General features: G+C 37.4%; 1 protein-coding gene across 2 annotated transcripts; it reads left to right on the forward strand.

The window, feature by feature from the left end:
- The first annotated feature begins 5,018 nt into the window (after positions 1-5,018).
- AFM (afamin) lies at positions 5,019-27,516 on the forward strand. Of its 2 annotated transcripts, XM_041726432.1 has the most exons (16): positions 5,057-5,190; positions 8,666-8,808; positions 8,997-9,045; positions 9,354-9,486; positions 10,188-10,399; positions 11,352-11,484; positions 12,260-12,357; positions 13,139-13,268; positions 15,818-16,032; positions 19,557-19,689; positions 22,284-22,381; positions 23,397-23,529; positions 24,302-24,525; positions 25,351-25,483; positions 26,691-26,752; positions 27,363-27,516. In XM_041726432.1, exons 4-15 carry the CDS (start codon positions 9,409-9,411, stop codon positions 26,724-26,726), a joined length of 1,623 nt encoding a protein of 540 aa, XP_041582366.1. In that variant the 5' UTR covers positions 5,057-5,190; positions 8,666-8,808; positions 8,997-9,045; positions 9,354-9,408; the 3' UTR covers positions 26,727-26,752; positions 27,363-27,516. The 2 variants fall into 2 exon arrangements, with proteins under 2 accessions (XP_041582365.1, XP_041582366.1); XM_041726431.1 differs by lacking the exon at positions 8,666-8,808 and having other exon boundaries at positions 5,019-5,190.
- Positions 27,517-27,987: the final 471 nt, after the last annotated feature.

Below are 27,987 nucleotides of genomic sequence, written 5' to 3' on the forward strand. Positions count from 1 at the left end.
TATAGCTTTTTTTACCCATTTGCCAGTCAATGAACATTTGGGCTCTTTCCATAATTGGCTATTGTTGATAATGCTGCTATAAACGTTGGGGTACATGTAACCCTTTGGATCAGTATTTATGTATTCATTGGGTAAATACCCAGTAGTATAATCGCTGGATCATAGGGTGGTTCTATTTTTCACTTTTTTTAAAAAAAGATTTTATTTATTTATTCATGAGACACACACACACACACACACACACACACACACAGAGAGAGAGAGAGAGAGAGAGAGAGAGAGAGGCAGAGACACAAGCAGGCTTCATGCAGGGAACCTGATGTGGGACTCCATGGGACTCGATCCCAGGTCTCCAGGATCACGCCCACCGCTGAAGGTGGCGCTAAACCGCTGAGGCATCCGGGCTGCCCTATTTTTCACTTTTTGAGGAACCTCCACCCTGTTTTCCAGAGTGGCTGCACCAGTTTGGTTCCCATCAGCAATGTAAGAGGGTTTGGGGAGGGGATAGATCTTAACTTGTGATCTTGTCTGTACACTAAATTGCAAAGATCATCACTTGCCCCATTACTATAAATCAGAAGCAGGTGCCCTGATTGCTTGGCGTTCACAACATTATATCAGGATAGGACTAAACTGTTGGGATGACAAAATATTGAAAACAGGTGGATATAGACCAGCCTGAATAAGCTCTTCCAGCTTCTTCCCTGCCACTCTTCAGTTGCACCAGCGCTGGTGTATTTCTTTTTCTTTTTTTTTTAAGATTTTATTTATTTATTCATGAGAGACAGAGAGAGGGGGAGCAAAGACCCAGGAAGAGGGAGCAGCAGGTTCCATGCAGGGAGCCCAATGTGGGACTCGATCCCGGGACTCCAGGATCATGCCCTGGGCCGAATGCAGGCCGCTGAACTGCTGGGCCACCCAGGGATCCCCTGATGGATTCCATTTAATGAATTTGTCTTCTCCCTGTGATGCCACTTCAAAGAGTTAAGGGAGATTCAAGAGAATTGCTTGATAATATGGAATTAAATTGGTAATGAGTAATAGTAAGATCTCTGGAAATCCAAAAAAGCTCATGAACTAAATAATACACTTCTAAAGAGTTCATATATGAAAGGGGAAACAATGGGAATTTAAAAATATTTGGGGGTACCTGGTTAAACGTCTGCCTTCTGCTCAGGTCATGATCCCAGGGTTCTGGGATTGAGCCCTACATTGAGCTCTTTGCACAACAAGGGAGCCTGTTTCTCCTTCTCCCCTGCCTGCTGCTACCCTTGCTCTCTCTGTCAAATAAATAAATAAAAATTTAAAAAAATTTTTTGAACTGAATGAAAATAAGCAACATATCAGAATTTGTGGGATATGAGTAAAACAGTGCTTACAGGAAATTTATAGCACATATATTAGAAAAAAAGGAAGATCTCAAATAGTAAACCCAGCTTCCACCTTCAGAACAATAACAACGAAAAAGGAGCAAATTAAAACAAAATAAATTGGAGAAAGGACATAATAAAGGTCAAAACAGAAATCAACAAAAGAGAAAACACAAAAACACAAGTGAAACCTCATGCTGGTTCTTTGAGAAGGTGAATAATATTGATAAACTTCTCACCAGATTTTTTTGGAGGTAAAAAGAGAACAGACAAATTACCTATCTCAGGAATGGAAGAGGAGATATTCCCTTAAAAATTAAAATGATAAGGGGCTATTTTGACAAATATTTTGCCAATAAATTCGACAACTTAGAGGAAGTGGGCAAATGCCATTAACCACCAAATTAATAAAGCTCAGTCAAGAAAAATAAGATAATCTGATAAGTGATAGATCTAGTAAAGCAAAGGAAATGTAGTTAAAGTCATTCCACAGAGAAAACTTTAGGCTTCACTGGTGAATTCTACTAGACATATCAAGAAGAAATAATACTAATTCTACAGAACATTTCCAGAAAATGAAGAGAAGGGAGTATTTTCCAACCCAGTCCATGAGGCCAGCATTACCCTGACACCCTCTTTCTGCAGGACGGGGATACCATGAGAAGTCAGCAGTCTGCAAGAGGCTTTCCCCAAAACCCCACCACACTGGTGCCCTGTTGCAGACCCCGGCTTCCAGAAGTGTGAGAAATAAAATTCTGTTGTTTATGGCATTTTGTATAGCAATTTATGGCATTTTTGTTATAATAGAACTAACATTCCTTCTATCCTAGTCTCCATTTTCCCCTTTCTCATGTAGATAGCAGCTTTCCTTAATTCTCTTAATCATTCTGTTCTTTATTTTTAATATCTAAGCAAACATGCATAAATATATTCCTATTACACTATTCCATCTTTATTATATGAGAGGTTACATATTTCTTATATTGTTCTATACCTTGCCTTTTTCACTTAAGAATATAATCTTGGTGATAACTCCATATGCTGCATAAATTCTTTCTTCAATGATTTTAAACAATTTCATAGAATTTCTTTGTGTGGATATGCTATAGCTTATTAACTGACCTATTCTGGGCATTTGAATTCTTTCCAACCTTTTGCTTTTACAAATAGTGCCATTACGAATAACCTAGTGCTTCGGTCATTTAGGAATATTGGCAGTGTATTCTTAGGATAGGTGCCTTCTAGAAAGTCTATTGCCCCAGAGGACAAATGCACATATTTTTAGATATTGCCAAATTCTCCTCCATAGGCCTTATGGCACCATTTTGCATTCTCACCAGTGATGGATGACAAGAACTATTTCCCCACTGTTTTACCTGCACAGAATATTGCCAAACTTGTAGATTTTTGCCAATCATATAGGTGAGAAATGCTGCTGTGGTGTTGTTTAGATGTGCATTTCTCTTATTAGGAAAATCTTTTTTTTATGTTTAGAACCCATGAGTTTTTTTTCCTCTTATGTACTATTTACTTAGATCATTTTACTATTTTTCTATCAGATTGTTGGTTTCTTTTTGCGTCCTCGAATTTCCAGAGTTCTTTGTATGATATAGATGACAGTTACCTTATTGGTTTTTCCTCTGTGTTTTCAACTTTGCCTGCAGGGGTTTTCCATGTAGTCTTTAAATTTCTTTCTTTCTTTTTTCTTTTTTTTATTTTTTTTAAGATTTATTTATTTATTCATGAGAGACAGAGAGAAAGAGAGAGAGAGAGAGAGAGAGAGAGAGGCAGAGACACAGGCAGAGGGAGAAGCAGGCTCCATGCATGGATGCCTGACGTGGGACTCGATCCTGGGTCTCCAGATTACACCCTGGACTGAAGGCAGCGCTAACCGCTGAGCCACCTGGGCTGCCCTAAATTTCTTTTTATGTAGTTGAACTTATGACTGTTCCTGGATTTTACATCATAGTTAGAAAAAAAAAAATGTTCCCACTTCACTTGTGTTTCTTCTAGTACTCTTATGTTTGCTTGTTTTTCCTTTTTACATTAGGATGTCTGATCTATTTGGAATTATCCCAGCATATGGATAGCTATTGGAAACTGTGGTATCTTCCTCTCTCTTCATTGCTCATTACAAGCTCCTCCTTCTCTCTCTCTCCCTTTCTTTTGGTTTAATAGGTCTGTTTACATTACCACTTTCTACACATAACGTAAACAATTTTAGATTCTACTCTTTCTCCAAATATTATGTAGTAAATATTTCCCCGGTCATTATATATTCTTTAGATTCAGTAGTTATAGACACCAATAGTAACCCACATAGAGACTATATCACTGTTTAGTGTATACTATGGTGTTTCAAATAGTGATGCTTTGTTTCGAACTACATTTTTAGTTGGCATTCTTCTGTAGAGAAGAACTTTCCTTTCCTTACTTTTGCTTTAATTTTGGATTCGTATAGATCCAAAAACTCTCTCTCAAAAACACAATGGGTTATAATGCATTCCTACTATTCATAATGTCAAATTGTCCTATTGGCTTTGACCATTTGGCATATGACCCTGTCAATTTTTGAGCACTTTCTTAGTTTCTGGCGACATGTTCTCAGCTCATCTTCTACCTTTCATGTCCCAACTCTGGAATTATTCATTTCTCTAAGAAGTTCAGGATCCGGGATCCCTGGGTGGCGCAGTGGTTTGGCGCCTGCCTTTGGCCCAGGGTGTGGTCCTGGAGACCCAGGATCGGGTCCCACGTCGGGCTCCCTGCATGGAGCCTGCTTCTCCCTCTGCCTGTCTCTGCCTCTCTCTTTCTCTCTCTCTCTCTCTCTGTGTGTGACTATCATAAATAAAAAAAAAAAAAAAAAAAAAAGTTTAGGATCCTTGTACTAGAGAAGACTGTTTAGAACCCAAAATGTGGGCACAAAATGTGCTCCTTACTACTGGGTTGCTATTGTTTTCAGGCCCTTTTAGTGGGCATAACTAAAAAATGGACTTCCTGTTTACCATGTATTTACAAATATTTCCATATTTAGGATCATTCTTAGTGTAGATTCTCAGAATTTGAGTGATTGGCTCAAACAATATGAATATTTTCAAGATTATTGATCTTTATTATAAACTTTTTTATTTTATTTATTTATTATATTTATTTTATATATATTATTATTATTTAGATATAAATATATATTTCTTATATTTATTTATTTTATTATAAACTTTTTTCCAAAAGCTTTGATAATGTGAGACTTGTTTTATTATATGCTTTCCAAAATTAGACATCTTAATTATTTTCTTTTTTCTAATTCTGTCAGGTATATAAAAATTATACTTTTAAAAATTTAATTTCCTTTGATTTCTAATGAAAGTTAGCATCTTTCTAGTTGTACTCCCTCTTTGATGAATTATTTTAGACCCTATTCCTTCAGCATTTGCAATGGTTTAAGATTTTTTTTCAGTTGTCTATTTGATTAGGTATTGTGCATACTTAACCTGTGGACTTTTTTTTTTCTAACTCAATAGATTTTTCCAGTAAAACACAGAGATAATTTTTTCCTAGTTAATAATTAGCAAAAAAATCTGCAGTGTGATCAAATAAAAATCAAACGTGAGGTATATGAGAAATAGGTTAGACAGGTTACTTTTTTACTAATAGTGTCAAAGAATAATATAAAAACTTGATCTTCTTCAGTTACATTACTTTCTTTTGTGAATGTGATTTCTTAAAAAAAAAAAAATGAAACAGTTGAAACTTACAGGTTTTGTTATTTTCCTGTTCTTTGTGCCTGAATCTCTAACACTGCCCACACAGCCTCAAGACTTAGGTAAGAAATTTACTTGTATAATAGGTAAGGAATGACTATGTGGGGATAATTTCTAATTTTTTAATCTTGTTTTAATTCCATTTAATTTTTCACTCCCCCTCCTCGCCCCCCGCCATGAGTTTAAATATACTGGTCACATATGCTGAACTAACCTTCCCAGATTTTGTTTTGTGGTCATGTTACCCAATCTATAGACAGAGATAGTAGTTATAACACCCAGCAAATGATCACCAGCTTAATGGCAATTTAGAAAGTGTTGTTGCAATATATAATTTGGATTTGAAAATATTAGCATTTCTTGCAAATGTATGTGGTGTATGGTAACAGGGGAATATTAAATGTGAGATGGGATTTTTCTATAATCTTTGGTTGTCTAATGTATCTCCCAACTAGGTGACAAACATCTTTAGTGTACGCAGGTCCCGGCTTCTTCCAACCGGACGGTTTATAAATAAATGTCCTCAAGTTTGTACACACTTGTGAATCTGGCCAAGGCAGTGTCATCCTGGGGGAAAGGGTGACATATATTTTTAATTTCCAAAGGGGGAACATTTTGAATTTCGTCTGTTTAGAAGAGATGTCTTTTTGTAATTGTTCTGGCATGGATGAAGGACTTTTTTGTAATTTGTGCAAAAGTGCCATGAGCACTGCAGCGGCCCTGAAGATGTGGATTGTGTCTGACTTAGTTTCATACTCCCCACAGTGCCTGCTAGTGAGACCAGGCACCGGGCTTAAAAAATGGTCACTTCTGAGTTCTTCTCCTTTGCCCTTTGTAGTGACTTCTTCAAAAATCCTGTTGATTTTTGTCTCTTCAATATATTTTGCATCTGTGCTTTGCATTTCCAGTACTTCTAAAAAAATTCATGCCTTGCTGATTTCTTAATAGAACAACTGCAAAAGTCTCCTAATGGCCTTCTTGCTTTTCTTCTATTCATCCATTCATTCTCCCACCTATCTATTTGACAAATAGTTGTTGTCACTTTCTCTTTGTCAGGCTCTGTGTCTATTTCTAATTCCCTGCATATTAGATATACCACTACCGGGCTGGTATTTTGTAGCATATAAAATGATCATATTATGTGATACCTCATTGTGGTTTTGATTTGTGTTTCCCTGATGATTAGTGATGTTGAGCATCTTTTCATATATCTGTTTACCATATGTATGTCTTCTTTGGAAAAAATATCTATTCAGATCCTCTGTCCATTTTTTACTTGGATTGCTTGGGGTTTTTTGTTCTTTCTTTGTGTGTGTGGTTTTTTGTTTGTTTGTTTTGTTTTTGTATTGAGTTGTTTAAGCTCTTTATTTATTTTGGATATTAACTCCTTACTAAATATATAATTTGCAAATATCTTCTCCCATTCAGTAGGTTGCCTTTTAATCTTGTTGATGGTTTACTTCTCTGTGTAAAAGCTTTTTATTTTGACATAGTCTCGATAATTTATTTTTGCTTTTGCTTCCCTTGCCTCAGGAGACACATCTAGAAAAATGTTGCTAAGCCTGATGTCAAAAAGATTATTGCCTGTGTTTTCTCCTAGGGATTTTATAGTTTCAGGTCTCACCTTTAGGTCTTTAATACATTTGAGTTTATTTTTGTGTATGGTGTTAGAAAATGGTCCAGTTTCATTTTCTTGCATGTAGCTGTCCAGTTTTTCCAGCGCCATTTATTGAAGAGATTATCTTTTCCCTATTGTATAGGGAAACCTTACCTTCTTTGTCACATATTATATGTGACCATAGAAATGTGAGTTTATTTTTGGGTTTTCTATTCTGTTCCATTGATCTGTAGGTCTATTTTTGTGCCAGTATCATACTATCTTGATTTATAACTTTGTAATATATCTTGAATTCTGGATTGTGATACTTCCAGTTTTCTTCTTTCTCAAGATTGCTTTGGTGATTCAGAGTCAGTTGTGGTTCATATAAGTTAGATAAGAAATGACAAGCATTGGTGAGGATGTGGAGAAAAATGAACACCTGTACACTACTGATGGGAATGTAAATTGATGCAGCCTTGTGAAAATCAGTATGGAGATTCCTTGAAAAATTAAAAATACCATATGATCCAGTAATGCTGCTACTGAGGATTTACCCAAAGAAAATGAAAACGCTAATTTGAAGATATATATATATATATATATATATATATATATATATATACCCCTATGTTTATTGCAGCATTATTTGCAATAGCCAAGAAATAGAAGCAACCCAAATATCCCTCAAAAGATAAATGGAAAAAGAAGATATGGTGTATATGTATAATGGAATATTACTCAGCCATAAAAAAGAATGAGATTTTGCCATTTGTAACAACATGGGAGGAACTTTAGGGTATTATCCTATGTGAAATTAGACTGAGAAAGACAAATACCATGTCATTTCACTTATATGTGGAATCTAAAATACAAAACAAACAAAAAACCCAGACTCAAATACAGAGAACAAACTGGTGGTTGCCAAAAGGAAGGTGGGTAAAGGAATGGGTGAAATAAATGGTATTAAGAGATATAAACTTCCAGTTATGAAATAAGAAGTCATGGAGATGAAAATCACAGCATAGGGAATATAGTCAATAATATTGTAATGTTATATGAATGGCAGATAGTGACTATATTTATTTATTGTGGTGAGCATTAAATAATATATAGAATTATCAAAGCAATATGCTGTACATCTGAAACTAATATAACACTGTATGTTAATTATACTTCCATTTAAAAAATAATCATATTTCTATTCTATATAAACATTTCCAATGGGTCTTTATGGCTTCTAATTGAAGCCCAAACTCTTAGGCTTTATATGCAAGACCTCTATAATATGAATCCAAGTGTCCATTCTTTATGACCCACGCTCTCATGAAAGGAGATTAATTGACTTTCTTCAAATACATCCCAAGATTTCTTACCTTTGTGATTTCACTTACATTATTCTTGCCACATAGAGAGATGAGCCTCCTGATTTCTCTGCTAGCTGATATCTTGTACATTTTTTTTTCAGACTCAATTCATATGCCACTCTTGCTATAATCCTTTTCTGATTTTCTCACCCAGGGATCATGAAGCATTCCTGTCATATACTTACTTACATTACTTTACGATGTCACGATACATTCTAAATTGGATTATAGTCATATTTATAAGTTACTTGCACTATGAGAGTACCTAGAAACCTGAGGTCCAGGGGAGATGTCTTCATTATCACTGATTGCCTTTTATTCTCCAGCACAATACCTTGCAAAAGTAAGGACTCCATAAAAGTAGTCTATACAGACAAATATAAGTGTGCTGTGATTAAGATATACTATTTGGGAGGGAATCAGTGATTTTAGACTAGTCCAAAGTCCATCTAAATATCTGTGTTTGCCCAGCATTATAAATGATACCAGCTACTAGCACACTATGGCATATCTTGTTGGGCCCTGTAGTAGCATTACATCATATATCAGTTAACTTTCATATTATTTTTCTAGTAATACCTGATAAATACTTAGCATGGAAATGGTGCTTGATTTGGCATTTGTGACTAAGAATCCATCAGTGGCAAATCTAAAGTCTGGTCAATTTGGAATTAATTTAAGTCAATTCAACTTAATGAATATCTCTTGAGTACATGGTAAGCTATGATTAAGATCTCAAATTTGGTTCATATGACTTTTCTCCTTCTTGTTAAGTATGCCAAATTATTTTCTATAATTAGTTTTCTATTTTACACTTGTAAATGTAGATGTCACATACAGTTATTTTGTGGGAAAATGTTAAAATACTGAGATACATACTAACTTAAACATCGTTGCTTTTCAGATGATGTCAGTTTCACCCAGAAATTTATAGAAGAGAATGTTGGATATATGTGAGTTTCTCTAAACTATTTTTGATGATAATGGTGTTTACATGAGCTTATTTGATATATTCCAGAAATGTTAATGCTTCTCAAAAGTAATTCAATTAAATGGAAGCTATATTTAAAAAGTAAATACAGCATTACTCATAAAATTCAGATGAGACAGCTGAATTGCCAAGAAATTGCAAAATTTATAGCCCTCACACTTTGATAATTTCCTGAGACTGGTCAGCAAGTGAATGTTTCTATGAGTTTTTGTTGGACAGAAGTGGAAATTCCACAGGTGATCATGGTGTACTCTGTGTGGACTGTTGCAGCACTATCATCGTATTTGCTCAATATGTTCAGGAGGCCTCCTTTGAAGAAGTAGAAATGTTGGTAAAAGCCATGACAGAATATAGAGATAAATGCTTGGTTGACATGACACTCCCAGTGTGTTCAAAATTAGCTGTAAGTAAATTGTTTGCGTTTCTTAAACAAATAAGCATATTTGTTAAACAGAGAATTTTTGGCTTGAAATATAAAAAAAGGAGATGTTCTATGCTCCCTCATTTTTAATTTTGCCTGAATTTGGAATTTAGGATAAGGTCCTTTCCTTGGATACATGCAATTCTGTATTATGTTGCCCCAGAGGAATTGGCTATGAGATTATGGTCCATGCCATATGCATACAGGCAGGGACGTAGCAGATAGTCTGACAACGTGCACAGAAGGACAGAGGTACCATCCTTAGCTGCTTTCTCAATATATACTCCATTTTCACACTGCTTTTTCTTAGCCTCTGCCAAATAGTGTCACTATCTGCATTTCTTGAAGGCTACTACTAAACATTACTGCTATACTTTATCAACACATTCACACTCTGACCCTATCACCTTGAGAGAAAAGGATAAAAGCTGTTATATTAGGGAAATGTAAGTAGCAAAGGACTAAGAGGTTAAAGGGCCCCAGGATAGAGTAGAAAACATTTTCCAAAGTGTGGGATGGTTGTCACAGGTGTGGGTACCAATGCTTTGTTGACAATACTGGGAAAATTAGAATCTCTTTCCCAAAGGGGGACACTCATCACTCATTGTGTTCATTGTGTCATCTCAGAAGGTTATAAAACTTTACAATGAATAAAAGATGTCTTTTACTTTTCTATTGTCCAGAATGATGTTCTACTGGAAAATATATGTGCTCTGGAGGGACTGCCACAAAAGCATAATTTTTCACACTGCTGCAGTAAGGTTGACTTGGAAAGAAAACTTTGCTTCTTCCATAATAAGAAAGCTGATGCAGGATTTCTACCTCCTCTTCCTACCCTGGATCCTGAAGAGAAATGCCAGACTTATAAAAGTAACAGAGAATCCTTTCTAAACAAGTAAGTTTTCTTTTAGTGGAAGAATTATCTAATTGAAGAATTATCCTTAGACTGAGTCCAAAATCTAATCCAAAGGAACATAGCTAGTTTCATTGATGGATTAATTCATGTAATGTGTATTGTGAGTCACATTCTGTGCTCAGCATTGTTCATCCTCAATGAAATCGACTTTCAAGATCCTTTTAATAAAGATACATATTTATTTTCTAACGTAGAAGGCCCTAACGGTGCCAAATGGTTACTGGAGGAAATAATCTAGTTTTCCCAAAGGGAAGGTGCAGCTTTTTCTTTTTTTAAAGATTTTATTTATTTATTTGAGTGAGAGAGGGAGGAGCAGACTCTGTGCTGAACAGGGAGCCTGATGATGTGGGGCTCAATCCCAGAACCCTGAGATCATGACCTGTGCCAAGAGCAGATGCTTAACCGACTGAACCACCCAGGTGCCCTAGGAAGGTGCAGCTTTTACTGAGGGTAAACATTAAATCAATGGATGTTTACCAAAAATCTGTTTTCAGTAATTGCAGAAGCACAGACTTTTTCTGGAAAGCTGGTGTGCTCATTGAAACTTAAATTACAAGTGTATTTGAATGAAAGCAAATAAAATCCTGGAATCTCAGTTGGAGTGTGCATTGGTAGCTCTTCCTTGCATGTGGAAGGGATGGCTGCTGACCACCTGGAGCAGCCATAGTTCAGTGTTCAGGATGAAAACTGTCATCTTCACTCTGATTTGGGAGTTGGCAAGTTAATTGATAAAACTCTATTAGAGAGTAGATAATGTTGCCTTATTTTGAAGGCTTCCATAATGGAAAGTCTTTCCTCTGAGTTTTACAACTTGATCTTCTTGTCTTTTCCTATCTTTCCTTTCCCTGTCTTCTCACCCTTTGTCTACCATTTTCTTCCTTTCTTTCCTGTTTTTACCCTTTTCCCCTCTTCTCTCTTTTCTCTTTTATAGTTATATCTATGAAGTTTCCAGAAGGAACCCCTTTGTTTTTGCCCCTACACTTCTGACTGTTGCTGCTCGTTTTGAGGAGATGACTAAAACATGTTGTGAAGAACAAGACAAAGCTAACTGCTTTCGAACAAAGGTGAGTATTGCATTTATTTCATTAAAATGATAAGGAATCACCACAAACTGCAGATCCTTACTTAAAGTTAAATTATAGCAAACGGTTGTTTACCATTTAGTAGTCCTTTTCTTGCCACTTTCACTGGTTTTTTCAATCCTTTGTCCACCTGCTGCTGATCTAAATTTCTTACTACCTGAGACCCTTGAAAGACAATTGCCTATTTCCAGGGTCTTTCTTCTAGCATTGTCTTCCTTGGAAATTGGAAGAAAGCCCCAGTGAGTGAATATCTAGCGTAAAGATGGCATTTTACCTTTTATTCTGGGGAAGCCCTCTTTTGGCTACCCATAAAATTTAATCCTCATCTTCCCACCAAGCATAATTCAGTCATCAGGAAGACTGGTCTAACTTCTATAATGTGCCACAAATGCATATCTCTTTTTTTTAAAAGATTTTATTTATTTATTCATAACACACACAGAGAGAGAGAGAGAGAGAGAGAGAGAAGCAGAGACACAGGCAGAAGGAGAAGCAGGCCCCACGCAGGGAGCCTGAGGCAGGACTCTATCCAGGGACTCCAGATTCACGCCCTGAGCCCAAGGCAGAGGCTCAACCGCTGAGCCACCCAGGTGTCCCGCATATTTCTTTTGATATATAAACTTATTAGGATAAAAAAAACGAAAAGACCTTCTGTTTCTGAGCAAATTTTGGAAAACTTGGTTGATACATAGTTATGAAATAAGAGAATAGTGAGATTTTGCTCTTGCTTCAATAGAATTTTCTTTTTCTCCTTCAGGCAGAACTTGTCATACAGTATTTAAAAGCATCATCTTCTTTTCAAAAAAATGTCTGTGGGGCACTTATGAAATTTGGACTGCAAGTCTTAGAATCCATGTGAGTTTCAAATACATGTCTTGTCTTTGCTTATATTTTCTCTTCTGTGTCCTGTTTTTGTTAACTTGTTGATGACTTTTTATTTTTATTTTTCTTCAGAGGTGTTGAGATGATTCTCAGTCCACTCGGGTAGCTCAGAACCGGGACATTAGGTCAGATAAGAGAAGAGCTGGGAGAGGGAGAGACCCTAGAGAGAAAGAGGGTTACTTCTGAGATACTCTTTGGTTAGTTGGGAATCTGAATTGGTCTGAGAGTTCTCAGCTAGGCTTTATTATTTTTATTTTTTTCAGCTAGGCTTAAGATGGGATGTATCCATCCATCTTTGAATTTAGTGACTAGGAAACAACTTTACAAGGATAAATTTCATCTCCAGTGCTCATCCTGACCAATTAGTAATGGTGCTATTGCAATGTCTTGAGAAAAATTCCAAAATCTCAAACAGATCAGCAGGAAAGAGTTCTGGGATGGATTATCTATGCATCTCAAAACAGGAAGCTGTGGTCCTGACAAAACGTGTTTTGCTATAAAAATTATGGAAGGGAGAATATATCTCAGCCCTTCTTATCCTGTTCCTGGTCTAGGACTCAAAATATCAGCCTAGGAGTTTCTGAGTGACCCTGCAGGCTGTGCCACATATAAACAGCTGTTTGGTAAAGATATCTGTGAATAAAACAAGGGTACCAATTCTTATTGCAGCTATTTAAACTGTATCAGCAAAGAATTCCCTCTTGTCTTACTTGCTCTCCAAATTGTTTTAGTGCTTTATCAATTCTTTTTCCAGAAATGTTGCTATACTTAGTCAAAAATTTCCCAAGATTGAATTTAAGGAACTTACCTCCCTCCTAGAAGATGTTTCTTCCAAGTACAATGGATGCTGTGAAGGGGATGCTGTGCAGTGCATCCGTGACAGGGTAAATATTCTCTAAAACAAGTGAAAATAGTGATTTGGGGCAGCCATTTTTTTATTCTGAAGTTGCCCTTATTCTGAGGTTGTGACTACTTTACCACATGAAATAAGAATGTTAATAAGGGGGGCTGGGTGGTTCAGTCAGCTAAGCTGCCTCCTTGGTTTTAGTTCAGATTATGATCTCAGGGTTGAGGGATCCAGGCCTGAGTTGGGTTTTGTGCTCAGCAGGGAGTCAGCTTGAAGATTCTCTCTCTCTCTCCCTCTTTCTGCCCCTCTCTCTGCTCTCTCTCTAAAATAAATAAATAAATATTTTAAAATGGTAATAAAATGTCAAATAATGACATAAAATAAATAAAAAAATATTAACAAATAAGCTCAAATAAAACTTTGGGGTTTTTTACACATGAGATTGTTGTTAGATTACTCAACAGATTCTATTTCATATGCTAAATGTCCTTGACCTAAAATTTTAAGGATTTAGAATTTATGAACATTCATTTAAAGCAGATTGAAGTTTTCTTTAATATTGCACATCTTCTTTTAGAGATATTAAAAATTAAATAGTCAAGCTCAGAGAATGATTTTTACCACTGTAAAGTAGTTCTTGTCAAATAAGTGATGTTAAAGTAACTCCTATGTTATTCTTTAAAGTGATTTTCTAAGGGTATATGCTGCTAAATATATTGTTGATGGTTTAAGTTGTTAATGCATACAAAAGTAACACAATTTCATTAAAAATATCTCACCTTCCGAGGTGCCTGGGTGGCTCGGTCCGTTAACTGTTCAACTCTTTTTGTTGTTGTTGTTGTTGTTTGAAAACTTATTTTTATTTATTTATGGTAGACATAGAGAGAGAGAGTCAGCTCAGATCATGATCTCGGAGTCCTGGAATCAAGCCCCGCCTCAGGCTTCCCACTTAGTAGGGAGTGTCCTTGTCTCTCTCTCCCTTGGCCCCTCCCCCTGCTCTCTTTCTCTCTTAAAAAAAAAAAAAATCTTAAAAAAGAAAAGAAAAGAAAAAATACCCTACTTTCTTAGTTGAAATGAGGGTTTTTCTTAGTGACCTTTAATTAGTTTTACTATTTTAAGTTCACAGTGAAACTGTATGTTAATTAATTAACTTGAATCTTACAATATGAAGATACATATATTTTATTTCAAGCAGTAGACAACAGATGTTCCCAAGAATTATTTTGTGCTTAATCAGACTCCAATTAAAAGCAATCTCACACACTATTTTTTATTGTTTGATTATGGAAATGTGGGTTTATAATATTAACTATTATATACTGAAATAGAATATAACTGAAGATTTTTTGGTGAAGTTTGTAGCTGAAGCTAAGAGATCATATTATGTTCTTAATATGTCTTCTTTTAATGCCTTCATGGAGAAATAAGAGAAGTTAGACTGCAGTTTGTTCAAAACAGAAGTGAATCCCAGACGTTAAAGAGATGTGCTGCCAGAACAGTGATGGCTTTCAGTAAAGTGTGTATGTATTTGCAAGGACTGGCTTCCTGGTTCTATATGGTTTGTTGGAAACATGGTTTCCAACAACAACCCCAACCCCGTTTTTGTTTTTTTTTTTTGTTTTTTTTTTTTACTTCAACCCAGAGCTTTATCCCATTCTCTGCCTTCAGTGTTCACCAGAGGAGGAGGAAGAACAGCTTGGGCAAAGTCAGAGAGGCCTGGAATAGCTTGATATTTTCTGGAACTCAGCAGAGTACACGGGAAAGTGGAACAGAAAGGAGGGAGAATGTGCAGACTCATATCGGAAAGTCTGGAGGAGAGATTAGGGGCCAGATCAACTTATTAAAAAGTATCCAACTAATGTGTAAATAAGGAAACTTCACCTTCTCCCTTATTCCCACAATTTTTTTTTTTAATTTCCACAATTTCATGTGGGGGTGAGAATTGAGATGAAGTGTAGAGAGCGGGTATAGTAAGGGTTTTTGTTTTGTATATTATTTGACAATTTGAACAGCTTCAAATGAACAGTAACCATAGGAAACTCCTAACAATGAGTAGGATAGCTTTTTTTTGTTTGAGAAGTCTTCATCTGGAAGTTGCCATAGTAGTTCATTTGTTTATCATTTTTTCATTCACTTATCAAATACTTATTGAGTTTCTGCTGTGTGCTTGGCAATATAGTTTCAGGACATGAGAGAAGACATCTAGGATTCTAGATATTCTAGTCACATGTCTTTGGTGGCCTTCATTGAAGGAGCATGAAACAACATTTAGAATTTAAAATTACAATATATCAGAGAAGTATTTTAAAAATTAATATTTTACAATAAAATGTGAATTTATAAGTATCTATTTTCGTAATTATATACTTTTAAATCCCCAGAAATAAAACCTGCATTCATGTGAAAAACTCATGTGTATTACATTAATACAAAATTTAAATAAATACTATGATCAAATCATCTGATGAAGCAATTCTAGATGTGAAGAGCATGGTGGGCTTTGCATGCAACCATTTATCATGTAGGAAAATCCAGCCCTGAAGAAATGAGGAAACTAAAGTAATTTTTCATTCTTCTGTCATACAGAGCAAGGTTATGAACCATATTTGTTCCAAACAAGATTCCATCTCCAGCAAAATCAAAGAGTGCTGTGAAAAGAAAATGCCAGAGCGTGGCGAGTGCATCATTTCCTCAAATAAAGATGATAGACCAAAGAACTTAGGTCTAAGAGAAGCAAAATTTACTGAAAGCGAAAATGTGTGTGAAGAACGAGATGCTAATCAAACGATCTTCATGGCTGAGTAACATAAGTCTATACTGAAATTTATAAGGCAAACAGAAACTTATGATTTGATCTATTTTGGCTAATTTGGGTGAAAGGAATGGGAACCATTTAAATCATTGGGTATCACATAATTTTAAAAAATCACAGCAACAGATAATGGCATTTTCACGTGATTTTAAGAAGATGCAACTGTGTTATTATAGGGACGGCTAACATTTATTGAGTACTTGATATGTGCCAGACAATGGGCTCAATACTTAGTGTGAATGATCTGTTTTAATTCTCACAACAGTCATGTGAAACCAGTATGATTTCCCCCATTTTTTCAGATGAGTAAACAAAGGTACAGAGCAGCTAAATAACTTGTTGAAGGTTCACAGCTAAAAGCTGGCAGAGTAAGGATTTGACCAGAGGAAGTCTGGCCTAGGAAGTTGCAAGCTGAATTGCCATGCTACGCCACTCCGCAGTCGTTCAAGGAAAACTAGTGGACTTGGAGCTAAAGAGACCAGATTTGAGTCTTGGTTGCATCACTTGAGCAAGTTAACCTCTCTCTGTTTTACATCATCATACATAAAATTCATATGCGAATATTCATTCATTCCCACTTTATTGGTAATGAAATATAATCCAGGCATTATACATTGACATGGCTTTTATCCTCAGTAAGCTTTCATCTGCAAGGGAATGTGATGTGGGAAGAGACAGACTTGAAAAATAAATGAGTGCAAGACGTGTTCTTTGATTTCTGATGGCACCGTGTAATCTATAATGTAAAGACAGAGGAGGAAGTGGTCAAGTATATACCTGGGAAACCGGAAAGGCTTGATAGGGAAGAGGTGCTTAAAGACATTTTGGTTATCCAGACAGAAGAGATAGATCATGGATAGAAGTATAAAACCACTTGATGTACTTGTGGCTTCGTGTAGGGTATTTGCAGTGACAGAGGAAGGTAGTGAGAAGTATATGTGGTCAGATCACACAGGCAGGCTAAGTAATGAGAAGCCGCTGAAGGGCTTTCCCTGAAGAATAAGGAAGGACAAAATCACTTTTGTTTTTTAGAAACTTCATCTGGAATGAATCCCAGTTTGGGGCTTAGGTGGTTGGGTAAGTAGTTTTCAGATTCAATGAGATGGGAAGTATGGGTCGAAGGTTTTGTGGGAAAGAGCATATGTTTGAATCTGACCACGCTGATTTTGAGATACTCATGAACTAACTAATTGGGAAGTCACAAGACAATTCTTTTTACTTGAGTATAGTTGACACATAATGTTACATTAGTTTCAGGTGCACAGCATAAGGGTTTGACAAGTTTATGCATTATAATAGGTTCACCACCGAGTGTAGCTACCACCTGATCCCATGATCACTATCACAGTACCATTCACTAGATTCCCTATTCTGTGCCTTTTATTCTTGTGACGTATTCATTCCGTAACTGGAAGCCTGTATCTCCCACTCCCTTTCACTTGCTTTGCCTATCCTCCCTCCCCCCACTCTGGCAGCCATCAGTCGGTTCTGTGTATTTATAGGCTAATTCTGCTCTTTGTTTATTCATCTGTTTGTAGTTTTTTGTTTTGGGTTTTTTTTTTTTTTAAGATTCTACTTATAGTGGAATCATATGGTATTTGTCTTTCTCAGACTGACTTATTTCATTTGGCATGATGCCCTCCAGGTCCAACAACGTGGTCTCAAATATCACGAGACAGTTTTATATGTGAACCTGGAGCTCTGGAAGACACAGGTTATTGAAAACTTACCAAATTTTAAGTGCTTCTCATCCACTAACCAGCTTTAACTTTCAAAACAACTCTCTCAGGTTAGAATACTTTTAATATCCTCATTTTACAGGTGAGGAGACTGAAGCGCAGAGGTTAAGTGATTTGTTCCCAAGTCACACAGATAATATGTGGTGGAGCCAGGAATCAAACGTGAGCAGTCTGGCTGCAGACTCGTGCTCTTGTAACCGTTGTGCTCTATTGTTTCTCATGAGTTGTGGGCATTAACTCAGATTAAGCTTAACAAAGTGTTAGAGGTAGTGTGTTTCCCTTGTACCTAGCACATGTGCTCACCAAATGGAAGCAATTTATCATCGTCATCATCATCATCATCACCATCTTATTACAACATAGTGTTTGAGGAGAAATCACAGAGCAACAGTGAGCATGCTAAGCCAGAAAGGGATTTTTAAGATTCAGTCTTTCTGGGTGTAAACATTTGACATAAGACCTCAATGGATCTTCCAGGCTAGGGGAGGCTTCTAGGAATTTTTTTGTTTACAGCCTTTTGATGGTGGTTTTTTTTTTTTTTTTTTTTTTTTTGGTGTGATTTTATGACTGTAGAAAGGTCCATGGCTTTCATTAGATTAAGAAGAGTCCTTGATTCTCTGAAGGGTAAACACTGCTGCTTTAGGGTCTAAGGATATATCCCAACAATAATATTGAGAAAGCAGGTGGAGAAGCAGAAGAGATGAAGTCAGAAAAAATAAGACTAATCAGGAGAATCGAAGGCTGCAAAACAAAAAGGGATGTAGAGTTCCCTGAAATTGAGAAAATTTTGTGAGGTATTGCTCTCACCAAACATAGAAGGCCATCTTAACTTATTCTGAATGGAATAGATAAGATTCTTTTTTACGAAGAAGATTGTAAAGAGCACAGCTGAGGTGCTTAGAGGAGACACCCCTCTCCTGCAATGAGAGTCAACTTGGCTTAGAAAACAATGAAGTAGGCAGCCTAGGAGACTCAGGTTCACATGTTACGTTTCCATTAACAGCAAGGTGCTTACCTGGTCTGGGACTTCCTTTTCTCAGCTGTAAAATAGTACTGATCTTGAGGACTAAGTGAAGTTAAATAAGAAAAGTGTTTCCAGAGGCTAGGAAGTATTTCTGTATCTCTTATGCCCGGAGCTTGATCCAGTGCTAGCACCTACTAAGGGCTTAATAAGTGTTAGCCTCTTTCCTTTCGCTTTGCCATCTCTCCCCCACATCACACTGCCTGGACCCTTGGAGCCTCTCACTGAGGCCATGGAAACCCCTGTCAATGACTTCGAGCTCCAGGGTTACTCCGTATTTGACAAGTGATGGGATGAAGTCCTGGGCACAGCTGCCTCCCAATCTCTCACCACGGTGGCCCTGGAGTGGGGAGGAAGCCATACTTCCACCATCTCAAGCTGGAGGTCTGAATGCAGTTTCCAACAGAATTAGACTCAATATGTATTTTCTAAATGATTGATGGCATGATGCACTATTTCTGATGTTTTACGCATCAAATCCCCTAATAATGAAGTCGGAATAACCCTAATCATTCTGTCCTCTCAAGTAAAAGCACTGTTAGTTTAAAAAATACCGTGGAAGAGAACCTTTGCAAAATGATGTCCTGTGGTCCCAGTACCCTCTGAAATCACTCCCTGAGCAAACCGGAGGAAGGAGTTAGCATTTGAAAGCAGAGTCAGTATTACAACCCCTGATTACTGCAAAAGATTGCAGGATTTAATATTTTGTTCTTTCTCTAAGGTCTAATGTAGGAAACATTTTACACATCACAGGTTTCTTTATGAACACTCAAGGAGACATCCAGAACTGTCCACGCCGGAGCTTTTAAGAATTGCCGGAGTATATGAGGAGCTTCTGCAAGAGTGTTGCCATACAGAGAACCCCCCCGACTGTTACCGCCACGCGGTAGGTTCCACCGTTCTGGGCTCACAGAACTAAACAAAACAAAGCCACACAACAGACACTTCAAAACTGATATCAAAGTTTTACTGCAGTTTAGGGGGCAGAAAATGTGATTGACCCATCTGGGTCTGCTTTAAATACAGTGGGGCTGATTCTTGGGCAGATTGAAATGGTGTTAGGTTTCTGCACACTGTTCTGCACTACTAATTCTGTGTGTTGATGCAAAAAACCCTCTTCCCATTCAATATTTTACATTTAGAGCTATATTTGTGTACTCTGCATTTTATTGAGCCATATTGGATTTCCTATGATTATAAAGTAATAAATGATTATCAAAGCTGATTAGGAAAGTGCCAAAAAAGTTACAAAGATAAAAATAAAAGCTCTGATACTGTCACTGAGAAATAGCTATAATTAAGATTGTCTTTCATCTTTTCTATGCATATATCCACATGTGTGTGTGCCTAACAATAAGATTAGAATAACAATCTCTTAAGAAATTTTGGGATCTAGTTTTTAAAATGATTTATTTATTTATTTATTTATTTACAGCAGGGGGAGGGGCAGAGGGAGAAGGAGGGAGACAATCCTCAAGCAGACACTTCGCTGAGCTGGGAGTCTGATGCCGGGCTCAATCCCAGGCCTCTGAGATCATGACCTGAACTGAAATCCAGAGTTGACTGCCTAACTGATTGAACCACATAGGTGCCTCTGGGTCTATTTTTTTAGTTATTATCATAGAGAACTTTTTATGTCATTAAACAGACTTCAAAATGTACTTTATTTTATTTTACTCTTTTAAGATTTTATTTATTTGTTTATGAGAGGCACAGAGAGAGAGAGAGAGAGGCAGAGACACAGGCAGAGGGAGAAAGAGGCTCCATGCTGAGAGCCTGTTGTGGGACTCAATCCCAGGACCCCAGGATCACGCCCTGGACTGAAGGTGGCACTAAACCGCTGAGCCTTAAAAAGTACAGGCTGCCCTTGTACTTTATTTTAAATGATCAAATCTCATCATCATGATTTATTTAAATGTTCTACTGTGTGTTGGACGTTGTGAACATTTAATTAGGTTTTTAATTTTATAAGTGACCCTAAGTGAATATCTCATTCCATTCATCTCTATTAATATTTATGATTATTTTCCTAAGATTGACTTTAATAATTTCCCAGGGATATTATTAGGTCAAAGCATATAGACTTAAAAAAAAAAAAAAACAGCACTTGATACAAATGCCCAAGTTACTTTTTAGAAAGTTTTATTTGCATACAGTCCAACAACAGTGCTTGAAAATACATCAGGGGCACATGGGTGGCTCAGTTTTTTAAGCGTCTGCCTTCAGCTCAGGCCATGATCTCAGGGTCCTCAGATCCAGCCCCACATTGGGCTTCCTGCTCAGCAGCAAGTCTGCTTCTCCCTCTCCCCCGCCCCCCATTTGTGTGCTCGTACGTGCTCTCATTCTCTCATAAATAAAACCTTAAAAAAAAAAGAAAAAGAAAATACTTCACCTCTGCCTTCACCACCCTAGGAAATTAACTGCTAGATTTATATCTAAAAAATAGTGACTATGTTTTAAGCATTTATTTGATTTTTAAATAAAGTTAGGTTTTGCCCATATGATTTTAGCTAGTGTACTTATAAATTTCTTGTGAACAAGCTGCTCATGCCTGTTATCCATTTTCCTATTGAAATTAGTGTTTTAGTATCGATTCATGTGTATTCCTTAAGTATTAGAGAAATTCATTATTTGACGTTTCTGATTTGTTTCTCATTCATTTGATATGTGCTGCTTTTGCTTTATTTAAAAAATTGTATCCACTTGCCATAAAAGCCAGTTTACATTCATCCGTATTTGAACAGTGAAGAGGACCTGACTTCCAGTCTAGCTCCGCCACTGTCCCTAAAAGGAATCTGTTCCTAACCTTTAAATGAATCACTAAAGTGTTAGAAAATTCATTTTTCATGTGGAGGCACAGTTTGCCTCACAGCATCCATCCACTGGTGTGTACTTTTTCTCTCTGGTGGCCACGCAGTAGATCTCCAATTTCATGCTAAAGGAGACAGTTTGTCAAATATTTCAATACAATTATTTGAGTTTTTAAGTTCCAATTCTAACTGATGAAAAAGAAGATATAAAATAAAGATGAATTACTAAATTTATTCTGTAATTAAAAGTGTTCTATAGCAATACTTACTAGCTGGGTCATTCTAGGCAAGTCATCTGACTTCATAAGCCTGATTTCCTTTACGTAAAAATGAAAGACTGTCCTGGCACTTGAAAGTGATTATCAAGTATGATCATTGTCAACATAACATTTGACTTGTACTTCATAAGCTGGAAAGGTCTAAAAAATGTACAAGATGATGATGAAAAATTTGGATCTTCAAATTTTAGTAAGAGCCACATCTATGTTTAGAGCTGAAAAGATTTAAATTTTTACACACTCATAAAAAAACTACTCTCAATTTAGTAAGCAATATATGTAATGATAGTTTGAAAATACTGTGCAAATAAAAGCTATTTGACAAGTTGACATGAAGCTTATGATTAAATTTTAGATAAGATGTTCATAAATATGATTGCTCTTATTTTTAGGAATACAAATTCAATGAAACAACTGAGAAAAGCCTCAAGATCGTACAGCGAGAATGTGAACGTTTCCAGAATTTGGGGAAAGATGACCTGAAATACTAGTAAGTTGTTTGCACAAGTTGCTTAACACTTGTGACCAGGATAAAATAAAGAGTGCCACAAAGTGTCAAAAATTCAGCTCTGTCCTTCAGTTATGGTAAATCTATAGACTGGGAAAGAATAAAAATACAAAAGTCCAGAATGCACATTAGGCTTGAATGCATATTCAGCCTTTAACAGGAATGAGGCTAGAAATGAAAGAAATACAAGATTCTAGGAAATTGATTCTCTAATGCCTTGGTTTTTACTTGCTTTTCTCAATCCCAAGCCAGAATCTCTGGATTCTGCCCCATTTGGAAAGGCTTGGTAGAGAGCAAAATTCAGGTCATTATAATTTCTCAAGGTAAAGATGGTTTGTCCAGAATTTGAACTCACCTTACCAAGTTCATAGAAATAATTCTGGATTTGTTTACACTTTGATATTTATTTTTTTTAGTGCTTTTGTGAGCATTAATGAATAATACAGTTTATTCTGGATTTTCTTAATTAATGACCAGGCTAATATAGTGTGTATTTAAACCAAACATCTTTAAATCAAAATGCAGTTTGAAAAATATGATTTCACTCTTTCTGCAATCTGGCTGGTAAAACTAAGTCTGTTAAAGATATTAGTTTTCTTTATCTCAGATTATCCTTTTCCAACATGTACCTATTAATTAAGTTCTCCTTTTAAAATATTTACTAACTATGCAAGCAATTTCAAGCAGGATTTTACATACCAACTAAGGTATTGCTGCCAGGGAGCTCCTGTACCTGCAGGTAAGACAGGATGAGCAAATCTGAGAATTTCTGAGATTACCATGAAATTAGGAGGAAGCCAAAAATGCAGAATCTAGGAGGCGGGGTATGGGGAAGTAGGGAGTGAGGAAGAGTTCTCTGCCATTTCATGAGAAAGCTGAGGTTCATGTCCTTACTTTGGCTGTTCCTAGCCTTGAAGAGTTAGGGTTTAAAGTAGCTAGACAAGGGACAGTAGGTATCTGTTTCTGTTTAGAACCAAAGAGACAAATGTTCTTTCAGCTACATTGTCAAGCTCACAAAGATAGCCCCCCAGCTCTCCACTGAGGAACTGACTTTTCTTGGCAAAGAAATGGTGACGGCTTTGACCACCTGCTGCACACTGAGTGAAGAGTTTGCCTGCGTTGATAATTTGGTGAGTATGGCCCATGAGCCTAACTATTCCTTAAAAAAAAAAAAAAAGACATCTGCCACGCTCATTGATCCACAGCAGTTATGCAGTTAAGTTATATGCCTTTCTTCATTGTTTTCCACACTGTTAAGCAAGGAATGTCAAAATTTTGGGTGGCGGGGCTCACCACATCACAATCCTAAGAAGCAAAAGAGATTGTCTTATTTTCTTGGGGTTCTCCAAATCATCTTACTTCTATTTTTTAAATATTTTATTTTATTTTATTTATTATTTTGTTTTATTTTATTGAGAGAGAGTGAGAGAAAACAAGAGAGAGCAAGCTGGCGGAGAAGCAGAGGGAGAGGGACAAGGAGACTCCGTCTTGAGTGCAGAGCCTGATGCAAGGCTCCATCCCAGTACCTTGAGATCATGATCTGAGCCAAAGTCAAGAGTCCGTCACTCAATGAACTGAGCCACCTAGGCACCCCTCTTACATCTTCTTATTACTTATTTGTTATTTGTAAATTGTTAGGGCAAATGACAGAAATAGCATATTGTTTCAGAATGATTGCACTAACAAGAAATTAATATATAGGGATTTGAATTGCAATGGCTTGAAATTTTATTATAACGCAAGTTTCTACTTTGCTTTGGATGTAGTATCACATTTACAAAAGCATGGGTTGTTCTGAGTACAGTTAACAGTTATCATAGAACAATATGTTTCTCTAGCCATATTTCAAAACCCTATTCAAGTTTTAAAGTCATATCTGAATTCCAACTTTCATTGGCACAGGTGGATTTAGTCCTTGGAGAGTTATGTGGAATAAATGAAAATCGGAACATCAATCCTGATGTGGACCACTGTTGTAAAACCAACTTTGCCTTCAGAAGGCCCTGCTTTGAGGGACTGGAAGCTGATAAAACATATGTGCCTCCATCTACGTCTCAAGATTTATTTACCTTTCACACAGACTTATGTCAGGCTCATAATGAGGAGCTCCAAAGAAAGAAAGACAGGTATAAACATCCTTTTTCATCCACCTCTCTTTCATCCTGAAGGCATGTAATGTATTAATGAGAAGATGTACTGTAATGCATATGTGATTTTGGTGTTATAATCCTGTTCCTTCCCTCAAATTGCCCAATCTCTCCAATCCAGAAAAACACTGGAGGCTATTCATTGCTGTTGTTTATAAGTAGATAGTCTCTTCTTTTGCTAGATGTGGAGTGTCTAGTACACTGTGATTTGGAAAGGTGAGTTAGGGCAACCAGCAAAAAGGCTCATAAGTAGGTTCATAATGAACTGGACTTTCTTGAGAGAATGTCATAGATATTTGCTTAATGTTTGAAAACATGAGAGACCTAAAAGGGACAAGAATTTTATTTTCATCTTCTCAATCAGGCAATGTTATAAATGCTAAAGAATAAGCCTTTTTTTTTTTTTTTTGATTCAGGTAGTGTCTATATCGAGTAGAGTGGAAACAGCATTCAGCTACTGAGAAAAAAGGAATAGAGGTTGTTTTGAAAATAAATCTTCTAGAAAGATCAAAACTAATCACATAATCTACAATACTGTACAGAAGGAACACCTAATATATATTAATATTTTTACGTCATTTTGCTTACAATTATATAACCCTCCAGAGAATGTTACCATGAAATCCAGCCCACAAGTCCAATAGGAAAGCTTTAGGAGACCCCTTCAAAGTGGAGTATTTTAACTTTTTATACTCACCCAAATCAAGACCCTCAAGACATGTGATATTGTGACCAGCACTTTGGAGAAGAGGGACTTAAGAAAGAAGTCTTTAATTAATTCTATTTGGTACCTCTGGGTCACAGGTTTCTTGTCAATCTGGTGAAGCGAAAGCCTGAACTTACAGATGAGGTGCTGCGGTCATTGCTTACAGATTTCACTAACGTGGTGGTGAGGTGCTGCAAAGCCGAGGGGCCTGAAGCCTGCTTTAACGAAGAGGTAGTTCTATTTCTTTTCCACTGAAGTTCAGCTGGTATTCCTGGTTACATAAAATACAACTCCCAGTAGGATCCTGCTTCCTCCCTGCAAGGTCTCTGAGGCCCCTGAGAGCAGAGCTCCTACGAGGCTAACATGCAGATGCTTCTGTGGAAGGCCCTTGGCACTGTCTACCTGGTGACAACATGGTGTGAGAGATGTCAGGAGAACCCAGTTCTAATTCCAGTACTTTTGGTCCTATACCTTAAACTGACCTGTACCTCACCATCTGTAAATGAGGATGGTGATAATTATCCTTGAATATTGCCATTGGTCCTTACTCTCCATTTTGAATCACTCATTAGCTTAATAAAATGAACAGCCAAACTGATTTGCAAAGGAAATCATTATCAGCTCTAAAGGGAGGGGAGCAGGAAGGGTATCACGTATCGGTATGTGAAGTCTCTTGGTGGGTGGCTGTCTTACCTTCCAAGGCCTTGTCCCAGCATCCCTCAGGTGAGCAGTCAGGTGTGGGAAGTGAGGAGTTTGGGGGTGGGGGGGCGCTGATGAGTGCCCCAGGGGGCAAGAGAGGAGCCACACTCCCTGCTTGTTTTCGCTCCAGTGACTGGAGTCTCTCACCAACTTGCGGTGGTCTGGGATTCTCAGGTACCCATGAGTGCCGGCCCCAACGGCTTGCTGCTTGGAAGTGCCTCCTCACGGATTCCCAACTTCCTTTCTCACTATTTCTTTCCTAGCGACTCTCACTCCATCTCAGACTCACAATTTGCACACATGCAAATTCATGCCACCCATATCCTTCCTGCGTGGCCACAGACACGTATCCTCACACACAGCTTTCGTTCTGGTCGAGAGCCCTCTACTTTTTCCAAATGAGTGCTTAATCTGTGAGGAGTTGTGTGTGTGTGTGTGTGTGTGTGTGTGTGTTTCAAATTATTAGCTTTTAAAACATATGTTTAATGTAATTAGAGGTTATTAATCAAGATCTAGCATTTACCTGAGTGAGTGTGTACGTTGAGGCCATGGAAAGGAGGGATGAATTCATTGGAAGTTCATAAAAGGGACTTGAAGAGAGGGTGTTCATTGTCTTCCTGTGCAATATAGGACTGCCTTATTTTTTCTTTCCAAAATTCAAGGCAACATACTTCTCCAAATTCGAATAATAATGTCTTATTTTTTTCTATGTGTTTTTGTTTCTTTTTTCCCCTCCCAGGGCCCCAAGGTGGTAGCCAAAAGCCAGGCTGCTTGAGAAGTACAAAGTAAAACCCACCAAAGGTAATACCTGCTATCTAAGTCAAATGCCAAGTGAAAAACCTGTGTGGTCACCTGGGCTTTTCGTTCTGGTGCTTCCATGTCTAATTCTGGTTCATCCCATGTGCCTGGTGCCTCGTAGGCCCATCTTGGTCTTCTAACATCTTTCTGGGTGTCTACCGCTCTTTGTGGTGTGTTTGTGGTAGCACTTCTCTCACTATTCAAGCAGCTTTGCTGATTAGCCAAAAGGTACCCAGTCCTCTGTCTTTCTGCTACTGAGCTCAGCTGTCTGGACCTGAATGGAGAGGCAACTGTATCTGCAAATACCGACCGTAAACCTGTCCTCAGGGTCTTGCCGCAGCAGTACTTACATAAATGAAGATCAATACATTTGTGGTTTCACAGTTATACAAAGGATGCACTCTTCTCTTCAGCTTATGTAAGACTCATATACAAACTTTAGGAACAAAATGACGTTCCGTGTCTAGGAAGAGAGGCCACAGAGAGTAGGTTTGAGTCTATGAGAAGCCAGCATCCTTATCACTCACAGTTTTCTATATACAAGACTTCTCGTCACCCAAATTACACTATTTCACATTCTTGTGCCGCATAAGACACTATGTTTTTTTCCCAGGTTTTAGGGAAAAGAGAGGAACCCTGACTTACCTGCTTCCTGCCTGTCCTGTGGCGGATTTTATTTTCTGAGAAGAACACAGTGAGAAGATTCTTCTGTAACCTCTATCTGAAATCATGTTATTGTAGTGAGCAATAAACAATGAAATCATAAAGTTATTTCTCAAAGACTGATGTAATGTGTCAACTCGATAACAAAATCAATCAATCAAGGCACATCCATTCCATCAGCATCCTCAGCCCACTGGCAAATGTACATGGCTCGAAGGAAGGCAGGGAACAGCAATGGTATGGGCAGGATCCTCACAGATGCTGTTCTTGCTGCTACTGGATGGAAAGGACCCGTGGAGCTGAGGGCAGCGGCCTCCTGCTGCTGCTGCTTCTAGCATTACCAGCTGGCACTGAATGCTTTCCGTGTATGAAACGTTGGCCTAAGTACTTTCCATGCATGATCTCATGGAATCCTAACAACTCTATGGAATAGATATCATTTTTTAAGAAGATTTATTTGTTTATTTTAGAGAGAGAAGGAGAGAGCACAAGTGGGAGGGGCAGAGGGAGAGGGAGAAAGAGAATCCTCAAGCAGACTCCCCGCTGAGCACATAGCCCAACCCGAGGCTTGATCT

The sequence above is a fragment of the Vulpes lagopus genome, chromosome 12 (assembly GCF_018345385.1).
Source record: "Vulpes lagopus strain Blue_001 chromosome 12, ASM1834538v1, whole genome shotgun sequence".
Taxonomy (NCBI): domain Eukaryota; kingdom Metazoa; phylum Chordata; class Mammalia; order Carnivora; family Canidae; genus Vulpes; species Vulpes lagopus.

Bases quoted from the DNA above. Each gene is read 5' to 3' on its own strand.
- AFM (XM_041726431.1), top strand. From the start codon at position 5,103: ATGAAACAGTTGAAACTTACAGGTTTTGTTATTTTCCTGTTCTTTGTG. The intron at 22,382-23,396 runs GTAAGTTGTTTG...ATGTTCTTTCAG, and splicing joins AAAGATGACCTGAAATACTA to CTACATTGTCAAGCTCACAA. The intron at 25,484-26,690 runs GTAGTTCTATTT...TTCCCCTCCCAG, and splicing joins AAGCCTGCTTTAACGAAGAG to GGCCCCAAGGTGGTAGCCAA.